At 32.8% G+C, this 12,402-nt stretch overlaps 2 protein-coding genes across 2 annotated transcripts; one reads left to right on the top strand and one right to left on the bottom strand.

The window, feature by feature from the left end:
• The first annotated feature begins 2,140 nt into the window (after positions 1-2,140).
• Positions 2,141-2,884, top strand: LOC120088923. Its single transcript, XM_039046361.1, has one exon. The coding sequence runs from the start codon at positions 2,141-2,143 to the stop codon at positions 2,882-2,884; it is 744 nt and encodes a 247-aa protein (XP_038902289.1).
• Positions 2,885-9,173: 6,289 nt separating this feature from the next.
• Positions 9,174-10,085, bottom strand: LOC120088778 (kiwellin-like). The gene has a single exon (XM_039046217.1). The coding sequence runs from the start codon at positions 10,001-10,003 to the stop codon at positions 9,338-9,340; it is 666 nt and encodes a 221-aa protein (XP_038902145.1). The 5' UTR covers positions 10,004-10,085; the 3' UTR covers positions 9,174-9,337.
• Between the last annotated feature and the right edge of the window lie 2,317 nt (positions 10,086-12,402).

Here is a 12,402-nt window from a genome sequence, read left to right as displayed (position 1 = left end):
GCGATTGGAGAGAAAAGATGGAGAGAAAGAAGGAGAGAACCACACTGGCGAGATTGGAGAGAAAATTGGAGAGAGCGAGATTCTCAGCGAGAGAAACCTGGAGAGAGCGAGATTGGAGAGAAATGTTGGAGAGAAAACTGGGAGAGAACAAAGTTGGAAAGAAAAGATGGAGAGAAGGAAAGAAGAGCACAACTGGTGAGATTCGAGAGAAAATTAGAGAGAGCGAGATTTCAACAAGAAAATGGGAGAGACGAGAGTCACGAGAGTAAAACCAACGAGAAAGCTAGAGAGAGGCAGAGCCACGAGAGTAAACCAGTGAGAAATTTGGAGAGAGCGAGAGCCACGAGAGCCAAACCAACGAGAAAACTAGAACGGCGAGATTTGGACAGAAGCGTGAATTATGCGTTGAATTTGGCAACGATCTTATAAATTATACATGAAGAACCCTAAAATTGAATACAAACAAAGGTTGATGACGTAAGGGCAAACATAGCCAAAATTAGGTGTCTTATTAAGAGAATTCTTAAACCTAAGTAATTTTAAAATGCAGCATTTGTAGGATGAGTTGTCACACAGAGAAGAGCTAGAATTGGCTTAAAAAATAGGAGGCTTGGGCTGGAAGTTAAACTCTTCTCAAACAAACCCTGTAAATAAAATCGCGTGGAAAGGGGTGAAGTAAATTCTTTTAGTTAGAAGGAGGAAACGCAAAGGAAGTGCTGCCCAAATTTCCTTCTGGTTTAAGAGGGAAAGCTCTACTGATTAAACCATAAGGAATAATAAGGAATAACTAGGATCGCAGTCAAGGTAAGTAGTTTATCTCACCCTCTCTTTAAGTGTTTCATAGTAGTGTACCTTTAATATGCTGCATAATTATGTTATTATTATGTTGCATTACATGTATAAAATACGTTTATCGACAAGGGACCCCATGCATTATGTTTGTTCACAACGATAAAATAAGATTAAATTTTAATTAGATAAAAGTTATGCTTCTAGGGCTAGCAGGGCATGTATGGTTACACCCCTCTAGACCCAATTCTATGTCAAGTTTATGCTAGGGACTAACAGGGTATGTATGGTTACATCCCTCTAGTCCAATCTTACGTTTATACTAATGGTTGATGTTGGATGCGACTCTAGCCTTACTGACTGCATCACCCGCTAATCATCAGATGGGTTAGTTTCCTCTTAAGTCCTCATCTTCCTATCAGGGCGGAGAAATTTACGTTAGAAGCATAACCGGCCACCACATGTTATTATATGTTTTTGGTCCCAATCATATGTTTTCAGGACATGTTGCATGTGATTGTGCATTTGGTCACTACCCTATGTAAGAACTACTTACTGAGTATATTATATACTCATCCTATTTTACAGAATTTGTAGGTAAGGACACGGCGTAGGTGACAGAACTGGACGTTGCTCAAATGGCCAACCATCAAGTTCACTATTATAGGCATATGCATTTTTGTATCACTACGCTAAGGTTTTATGGATCCTGTTGTTTTGTAAAATAAACTTTTTATATAGTTTTCTACCTAATTAATAAAATCTTAGATATGTTCTTTTAAGATTTTTACCAAAACTCATCTCATGATAGAAAAGTCTAAGTATGCATGTTGTAGCGGTCGGACCATAATATGTAAGGATCCAGTTGGTACAGCTTGGTATCAGAGTATTTGAGCTAATTAGGCTCTACTAATTAGAAGAGTCGTGGTGTTTGATGGTTCGGCTTGTTAAGTGATGCCCACAGTTATGCCAAATACGCTGGTAAGTGGAATTTTCAAACAAGTAATTTAGTAAATAATTTAGTAAACATAAGGTATGAGTTAAAAAATAAATAAATAAATAAAATTAGATTGCTTCCTTATTATGAAAATAAAATGTGTGTACCAGATGCCACCACAAAGGGCTCCAACACGACGAGGCAGACCTTGAAGTGAATCCACAAGAGATCAAAATCAAGGACATGGGCAAACGCCTTATGTGTTACTTACACCGGATGCTCTACAAATACTAATACAAAATATGAGTAATGGAAACACAACCTCGTCCACCACACCAATAACTGACTACAAATGACTCGAAGATCATTTAAGAATTCAAGAAGTTCAATCCTTCAACATTTGATGGGTCATCTATGGATCCAACTATAGCAGAGAATTGGATAACATCAATAGAAACTATTTTCCGCCACATGAACATCCCAGAAGAACAGAAAGTAAATTGTGTCACCTTCATGTTAAGAGGTGATGCAAAGTTCTTGTGGGAATCCACACAAAGAACAATTAAAGGTTCAGTCACATGGCAGCAATTCAATCAAGTTTTTTACAACAAGTATTTTCCTTTGACAGTGAGATATCAAAAGGAAGTGGAATTTCTTAATCTTTGTCAAGAGAACATGTCGATGGCAGAGTATGAATGGAAATTTGAGCGCTTGTCCCACTTTGTCCCTCGACTAGTGGACACAGAAGAGAAGAAGGTGGAAAGGTTTATTTGGGGATTAAGAGAAGGCATTCGAGGCATTGTTACTACTTTCCAACATATAGAGTATGCTCTTGCCCTCGAGTCGGCCTTACTCATGGAAGTAAATCTTGCTGTCAAAACCTCAACTTCTGAACAAGGATTCATTCCAAATCAAAAAAGGAAATTCACCCAACAAGACTCTCAATGTTCACAACGGAAAGTAAAAATTTTCCAAAGCACTCAGGGCATACAGTCACAACAGAAGAGTCAAACATTCACATATCCTAAGTGCAGAAATTATGAAAAACACTATCAGGGTCAATGTCTTCAGAACTTAAAGGTGTGTTTCAATTGCGGCCAGACGGGTCACTATGCAAAGGCTTGCAGAAAGCTCATCAACCAAGTATTAACTGCTTAGAGCACCCAGCCTACTAGTAACAAAGTTACCCAACAACAGAAAGGACGAGTGTTTGCTATTACACATCAAGAGGCAGAGGATCAAGATGCAGTTGTTACAGGTACATTACCCATCCTCGGGTATATGCCTTCACTTTATTTGATTCGAGCTCTAGTCATTCATTCATCTCTACAACTTTGCACAACATGCTCAATTAACATCAAAGCCCTTAGGCTACATTTTATCCGTAGCTACTCCTGCCGGAGTATCTATGTTGGCCAACTCAGTAGTGGAAAACTATGAATTGTCAGTATCAGGACATAAACTAGGAGTGGCCCTTATCATCCTAGACATAAGTGATTTTGACATAATACTAGGTATGGACTGGTTAGCAGCAAACTATGCAAGCATAGATTGCCATAATAAAGAGGTCATATTCACCTTTCCAACAGGAACCAAGTTTAAGTTTAAGAGTTCTAATACACAATCAGCCCAAGAATAATTTCAGCCTTAAAAACTAAACATTTGCTCAACCATGGGGCTTGGGCATATTTAGCAAGTGTAGTGGATTTACGAAACCAAAAGGATGAAATTAAGGCCATTTCTGTAATAAGAGAATTTGAAGATGTATTCCTAGAAAAGCTACCAAGTTTACCACCTAGTCAAGAAATAGAATTTTGTATAGATCTAACTCCCGGAGCTGAAACAGTATCTAAAGCACCATATAGAATGGCACCTGTGGAATTAAAAGAACTCAAAATACAATTACAAGAATTGTTAAATGAGGGATTTATACGCCCTAGCGTGTCTCCATGGGGAGCACCTGTCTTATTTGTTAAGAAAAAAGGATGGATCAATGCGTTTATGTATAGATTATCGGGAGTTGAATAAGTTGACAATAAAGAATAAGTACCCACTCCCATGCATTAATGACCTATTTGACCAATTACAAGGAGCCTCAGTATTCTCCAAAATAGACTTACGATCTGGATATCATCAACTACGAATCAAGGAGTCTGATATACCCAAGACTGCTTTTCGAACAAGATATGGGCATTATGAATTCGTTGTGATGCCCTTTGGATTAACGAATGCCCCAGCAGCCTTCATGGACTTGATGAATAGAATTTTTAAAGACTATCTTGATAACTTCGTGATCATATTTATAGATGATATTTTGGTCTATTCCAAGTCTGAGGAAGAACATGAAAAACATCTTAGGGACGTCCTTTCCATATTAAGAAATGAAAAGTTGTATGCTAAATTCTCCAAGTGTGATTTTGGACGCGACAAGTTGCCTACCTAGGACATATTGTAAGGCAAGAAGGAATCTCAATAGATCCTGTTAAGATTGAAACAGTTAGCAAGTGGCCTCGCCCAACAACAGTCAGTAAAGTGCGAAGCTTCCTTAGATTAGCAGGATATTATAGACGATTTGTGAAGAATTTCTCAAGTCCTTAACTAACCTCACCAAGAAGAATAATCCTTTTTTCTGGAACCGATGTGAGCAAAGCTTCCAAAAACTAAAAAAAAAAAGTTAACCACAACCCCTATTCTCACTATACCTGATGGATCAGGGGGTTTAACTGTGTACAATGACGCATCGAAGAAGGGGCTTGGTTGTGTATTGATGCAACACGGAAAGGTAATAGCATATGCTTGGGGAGAAGAATGTAACAACCCAAATTTGTATGCATACACTACAGGACATTAAATGTCAAATGTTAAGCAGGACGAAATTTTATTTAAGGGGTGATAAATGTAATACCCTAACCCTAATTTAGAAAGCAAGAAAACAAATAAAATATATAATTAAGAATGAAAAATATATCAATTTAATAGGAAAATCGGGTAGAAATTTAGAATTGAAAAAAAAAAAGAAATTTACTAATTATCCAGAAATAATGAATAAGGGGACAGAATCAGGGAGGATTAATTAGAAGTTGGACGCTAGCTAATTCGGGAGACAAAGAACAGTAGATAACTTTTTGTTTGGGCACTGCTCATTGGAATAATTGGAGGTGAATTAATTGCCCATATACGATTAAAATTTAAAAGAGTTAAAAAGGGGAAATGGAATCCACGTGTCACAAACGATGAAGGCAACCCACGCGTAAAAACTAGTGAGATTGGTGGAGAGAAACTTGGAGAAAGCGAGATTGGAGAGAAAAGATGGAGAGAAAGAAAGAGAGAGCCACACTGGCGAGATTGGAGAGAGTAAGATTAGAGAGAAAATTGGAGAGAGCGAGATTCTCAGCGAGAGAAACCTGGAGAGAGCGAGATTGGAGAGAAATATTGGAGAGAAAACTGGAAGAGAGAAAAGTTGGAGAGAAAAGATGGAGAGAAAGAAGGAAAGAACCACACTTGCAAGATTGGAGAGAAAATTGGAGAGAGTGAGAGTGGAGAGAGCGACATTCTCAGCGAGAAAGTGGGAGAGAGCGAGAGCCACGAGAGTAAAACCAGCGAGAAAGCTGGAGAGAGCGAGAGCCACGAAAGTACACCAGTGAGAAATCTGGAAAGAGCGAGATTTGGACAGAAGCGTGGATTATGCGTTAAATTTAGCCACGATCTTATAAATTATACATGGAAAACCCTAAAATTGAATGCAAACAAAGATTGATGACGTAAGGGCAAACGTTAGCCAAAATTAGATGTCTTATTAAGAGAAATTTTTAAACCTAAGTAATTTTAAAGAAGTCATTTGTAGGATGAGTTGTCACACAGAGAAGAGCTGGAAATGGCTATAAATAGGAGGCTTTGGGCTAGAAGTTAAACTCATTCTCAAACAAAACTCAGTAATAAAAATCGTGTGGAAAGGGTGAAGTAATTTTGTTAGTTAGAAGGAGAAACGCGAGGGAAGTGCTGCCCAAATTTCCTTCTGGTTTAAGAGGGAAAGCTCTACTGATTAAACCATAAGGAATAATAAGGAATAACTAGGATCACAGTCAAGGTAAGTAGTTTATCTCACCCTCTTTTTAAGTGTTTCATGGTAGTGTACCTTTAATATGTTGCATAATTATGTTATTGTTATGTTGCATTACATGTATAAAATACGTTTATCGACAAGGGACCCCATGCATTATGTTTGTTCACAATGATGAAATAAGATTAAATTTTAATTAGATAAAGGTTATGCTTCTAGGGCTAGCAGGGCATGTATGGTTGCACTCCTCTAGACCCAATTCTATGTCAAGTTTATGCTAGGGACTAACAAGGTATGTATGGTTGCACCCATCTAGTCCAATCTTACGTTTATGCTAATGGTTGATGTTGGATGCGACTCTAGCCTTACTGACTGTATGACCCGCTAATCATCAGATGGGTTAGTTTCCTCTTAAGTCCTCATCTTCCTATTAGGGCGGAGAAATTTACGTTAGAAGCATAACCGGCCACCACATGTTATTATATGTTTTCGGTCCCAATCATATGTTTTCAGGACATGTTGCATATGATTGTGCATTTGGTCACTACCCTATGTAAGAACTACTTACTGAGTATATTATATATTCATCCTATTTTACAGACTTTGTAGGTAAGGACACAGCATAGGTGACAGAACTGGACGTCGCTCAAATGGCCAACCATCAAGCTCACTATTATAGGTATATGCATTTTTGTATCACTACGCTAATGTTTTATGGATCCTGTTGTTTTGTAAAATAAACTTTTTATATAGTTTTCTACCTAATTAATAAAATCTTAGATATGTTCTTTTAAGATTTTTACCAAAACTCATCTCATGATAGGAAAGTCTAAGTATGCATGTCGTAGCGGTCGGACCATAATATGTAAGGATCCGGTCGTTACAATATATGTATAGAAAATCCTAATTTAATTTAAGATTTTCATTTTTTTTTTTGTTGGTCAATTTAACTAGCTCGAAGATTTAGAATTATTTTTTAAACATAAAGAATTAAAATGTTGGTAACAACTTAGCACCAAATAAAAATTAAAACTCAAACTTATGATTTTTTTTATTCCTCATATGTAATCTGATTATATATATACTTTCAATAATTAAATCTAAGACTAAAATACTAGTTTATTTCAATTTGAAGTTAGCATGTTACCGTAAAAAATTTGATCATTTTCAAATTTTAAAAAAAGATAAATATTCTTCTAATTTTTTTAGTTTATTTTAAACTTAACTGTATTAAAATAATTAAGATAACAAATTTGAATAATCCAAAATCTAACCACTAATTAAATTAAAAAATATTTAACAAAATCACGATTTATAAAACTACTTTTTATTATGATGTTTCTTAACTCTGCACTCCAAACACAGACTTCTTAAATCTTGACTTTGAAAACCTTACACTCCAAACACAGTTTTCTTAAATCCAGTCTACTTAAACCTCACAGTCTAAACCTCCAAACCTAACATTCTCAGACTTAAGATTCAACATTTGTACACCAAATACCCCCTTTGAATACTTTTAGGTTTAGGAGAAATAGAGAAACTAAAAGCATTAAGATCGTTTAAATGTGAGGACTTAATTTTGTAGATACTCAATCTACTGAGACATGAATTTAGCCGTCAGAATATAGCCTATCTCATAATAATAGTGCAACAATTCTTAGTCTTAAACCTCACAGTCTAAGCTTCCAGACTGTTAGGTTTAATATTTTTAGACTTAAGATTTCACATCTGCACACCAAACGCTCCCTTTGAATACATTTAGGTTTGGGAGAAAAGAGAGATTAAAAGCATTGGGATCATTTATAACGTGAGGACTTAATTTTGTTGATGCTTAATCTATTGAGACATGAATTTAGCCGTCACAATATAGCCTATCTCATAATAATAGTGTAACAATAGTGGAAGTAACTATCGTAACTAACATTAACAATGATTCCAGGAATTAAGAAAATGGATAAAAACAAAAACTTAGAGTTTATTAGAGTCTGTTTGGTAGAGAATCTGGAAATATAAATTTAAAAATAATAGATTAAATAAAAACAGAGTTGTATTTCATGTTTTTATGAATGTGTTTATTAGCAAATTCAAATATTGAATTATAATTTAAACAATTGTAAACTAGTTGTACTTACCCACAACATGTTAATTGACAAAAAACTATTATTAATTTATTTATAAATATGTTTTATGTTAAAAAAAGTTCGTATAATTATTACTTTGTAATGAAAGTTATATTATTAATAGAATAAACTGAAAAATTAGTTCTCATAGTTTGGAGGAAGTTAGAAATTAGGTCATATAATTTATAATTAGAATTTAGTTCATATGATTTGATGAAAGTTTCATAAATAGTCCCTATAGTAGAGATTATTTAAGAGAATAAAAGTATTTTAACACACCATAGAGACTATATATGAATTATATCAAACCATAGAGACTAACTCCTAATTTTATCAAAACCATAGGAAACAAATTTGCAATTTAACTAATTTGTAATACATTACATAATACATATTTTCATTAAAAAAAAAGAATTGAATTTATTATATGACATATAATATTTCTGAATATCTTTATTTTTACCTAATATAATTTTGCATTTTAAATTTTAAAATTCAAATTCTGAATACAATAAAAACATAAAAATATTATTTTCTGAATTTGCATTGTTTGGATCACTGAAAATAGTTTTTATAAATAGAATCTAAATTATCTGTCAATCTAAATTATCTGTCAAACACATATTTGTTAAACTCAGTAAATTTGAAAATATAAAATAGAATCCAGATTGCCAATCAAAAATATCCTTAAAAATCTCGAAGACTTTTCAAAATATGGTTGCTTTGAATTTTCAAAATAGTAATTTATCAGCAAGAATCCGCAATTTAGGCTGAGGTAATGAAAATTTAAAACATTTAATGCATAGGTTCATAGAGTGAACCTAGCTCAACAATATCCCTCTAAATAGATATTATAGTTTTAAAGGTTCCACATATCTTTAATCTCTAACTTGGACATATATGGTTACCTAAAAAGATGAGTTAAATATTTGGGGGAAAAAAATAAGAGAGAAAGAAAAGAAAATGACATGAAGGATATCTGCATCTAGCTAAGCTTTATCCTCACTTGATTTTAAGCTTATCCATTTAGTTTGAACGAAAATTTAGAAAAAAATATTTCAAATAGTATAATTGTTGAAAATATTTAAAAGATATGGTAAAATTTTAGAATTATCAATGATAGATATTAATAGACTAAAATTTTGCTATATATTAAACAGTCCAAACATTTAATACAAATCAAATTATAGATATCTAAATTTAACATACAAAAGCTTTATTATATTGACATTAACTTGTACTATATATATATAAAAACCGAGGTCCATTGAGGAAAAAAAAAAAAAACTTTACTGAAAAAGGATCCAAGTAGATGATACAATTACCACCACAAGTGATGATCAGACAATGTGTTTTTTATTTAAATAGGAGATTATCCTTCCCATATAACAGTAAGAAGTATTTTATACTATTATCATTATTATTGTTTTATTAAGCATCGGACCAAGTAATAGGCTCTTCACCAACATCTATGTCAAGTCCCAAAGCGTTCCATACTCCATCTGAGCCATCCACAATATTGTTTCGACACGGTGGTTGTTGAGCATGTGCCTTGTCACATCCATTTATAGAATCACACTCATCCACCACTTTAGCCAATACAGACTTTCCATTCCTAGCGGTAATTTTGATCTTCTTTCCACACCTCGAACCCCCATTATACCAACCTGTGGATAATGCCACTATTAATTCAGAGTTATCATGGAATTGGTCGTCGCACTCCGATGGGTCGCCGCCGTCACCACCTTCACTGAAGTTGTTGTTTGTAAGGATAGCTCTAGTCGAGGAAGTCACTTGAGGAGAACATTTGTACTGCGGATGTGATTTTCCCTTACAAATCAAGTTGCCAAAAGGTCGACAACCATTGCTTGACGGTGGTGAAGATCCTCCCCCGCCGCCGCTGCCTCCTCCTCCGTTCGAACACACATGAGTGCCCACGTCAGGATCATCATTGCATTTACCATTTATGCAAATCAATTGCCCAGAACAATCATTCAGGGTCTTACACGGGCCATTACAAGAAGAGATTGCTTCACAAAGATTGGTAACAAGTATAAAAATAAAAAGAGAAACGAACAACCATGTTAACTTTGCCATTAAATTTAGAGCTAGATTGAATAATTTATCAATAGAAAGGCTCTTTTTTTTTTCCCCTTCTAGTGATATATGAATCAAAGCGAGTGATATGCTTGGCCTTTTATAATGGCACCAAATATTTATTTGGTCCTTCGTCAACTTTTTAATGTGCTGCTATGAGGCCCTTGAGTGGAATTTGTCAACAATATCTACTCTTATTTGTTCGGCTCTCTCTTGTCTTTATTTGACATTAATTAGTTCTTTAGGACTCAGAACTTGTAATTACATTAATGGGAAGAAAAGAAAGAAAAAACTATGAATGCCTCTTTGGAATACAATTTAATTATGATTTTTTTTTCCTCTCTTTTTAGAACAATATAGCAGCCCTATAATAATGGTGGGATATACATTTAAAGTTTGTCTTTAGATCCTTTGAATCTACTAAATTTGATCTGGTTGTTCATTACCATAATTTTCATGGATAGTTTTCTTAACACAATAAATAAATAAGTTAAATTCAAACACATACAAAATGGGTAAAAATTTTGGTTCAAACAAATAGATAAGACATCCAAGATTCGAATAAACTTGAAATTATAAAAATATAATCAAAGATCTAATTGAAACTAATAAAATAATAATAATATGAAATTTCAAGTACTAACAAAAACTACATGTTCAACATTTAATTTAATTAAAAAAAACACAGATATGTAAAAGAATATACTTTATATAATTTCCAGCAAATTGAAAATTAAAAATTGTTGTTGCTATTTGATTGAGTTCAACTACTACATTTCTGAATCTAGAATAATCGTCATTGTTAATCACTCCCTCCTGAACCTTATTATTTACTTTCACCTCCGTTCTTCTCTCATTTTCCTCATTCAAACCCACTTCTATTTCTTAGGACCCAATTCTTGTTTTATTTGTGCTTCTTGTAATTTATCTCACCTGTCTCTTTAAAAAAGGAATTTAAAAAGAATAAAGAAAATGAAACTAAATTTCCTACAAAATCAGAATTTAAATTTGAGATTAACCTAAATATTTGTTAGTGTTGGAAATAAATCTAATAATCAATATTGTATCAAAATTTAAACTTCAAGATACTATGTTTATCTAGTTTTTTTTTCCTCAAATATAACGGTCAATGGATAATGATAAATCAAAATTTAAATACGAAGATAACATGCATACTTTGCATTGAAGAAAATAAGTTTATGGGTTATCTAGGCTTCACTCTAGCATGATCCAATATTTCTTTTACAAATAATGAAAACTCTAATTATCATTCTACAATTCTTTCTATCATGACATATAATAAAAACTCTAATTATCATTCTACACTTCTTTCTATCGTGACATTCTTAGAATGGAGATAAGACCAAAGAAAACAACAAAACTTGTATTTATTCTTTACAAAATATTTAGTTATTAGAAAGGTTGTGTACTATTTGTTAATGATGTCTCCATTTGAATTTTAATTTTTACTTGAAGGGATATGTCAAGAGGATTCCATGAAAATGTGTGATCATTATTTATTTAAAAAAATATTTAGTTATCATATAAAGTGAAAATTGAATTACTTAATTCATAAAAAAGTGATACAATGTATTTGTCTAAGAATAATGAAATTGGAAAAGAAAAATTAAAAATATCAATAAAAACTTTAAAAATACAAATAAAATTGTTTTTAATTATAAAGGAGTGTGAATATAATTTATCCTTGAGTGAAGTGAATATAATTTATCCTTAAGTTACTTTTTCACTCCCTCCTCTCTCCTCAACTCATGTGATGCAAATGGTATATTGGACATTTAACAAAAAAACATGGAGAGCAAAATGGAGAGAGAAAGATTCTCTCTATACTGCTCTTTTAATATAATAGAGTTAAAATAAATTAGTATAATACACTGTTTATTATATATAATAAAAAATGATTTTCTGTGAAGAGGAAAATGGGCATAATTTATTATTATTTTACTTTCATTAAATTTTTGTTTATAAAAATAAAGTGGAAAAAACAACATATGGTATGGGCAGAAGAAAATTACTACTTTAGTTTCCTTGAAAATGATTTGAATTATTTGGCCAAATTATTTTTAAATGCTTTTATTTGGTAGATATGTGGTTTATTTTCAAAATTAATAAATAATAAAGGGAGGAATAATCCATGTGTCTCTTTAAAAAACATCGTATTTTTAATGTGAAATCCTCAACATGTTACTTCATCATATTTTAATTGAATCTTTTTTTTTTTTTTCAAATATCTTGGTTCAGTTTTATAGACTATGGCCATAAGAAACACTCCATTCTTAGAATTAATAATTTGAATTCGAGCTTTGATTTCTTTTTTCTTTTTTCTTTTTTTTTTGTTATTTTCTATTATTTGACAACATCATTTTTATTTGTCTTAGATT

This window comes from Benincasa hispida, chromosome 10 (genome assembly GCF_009727055.1).
Source record: "Benincasa hispida cultivar B227 chromosome 10, ASM972705v1, whole genome shotgun sequence".
Taxonomy (NCBI): Eukaryota; Viridiplantae; Streptophyta; class Magnoliopsida; order Cucurbitales; family Cucurbitaceae; genus Benincasa; species Benincasa hispida.
This window is presented reverse-complemented; position numbering and strand designations above follow the sequence as displayed.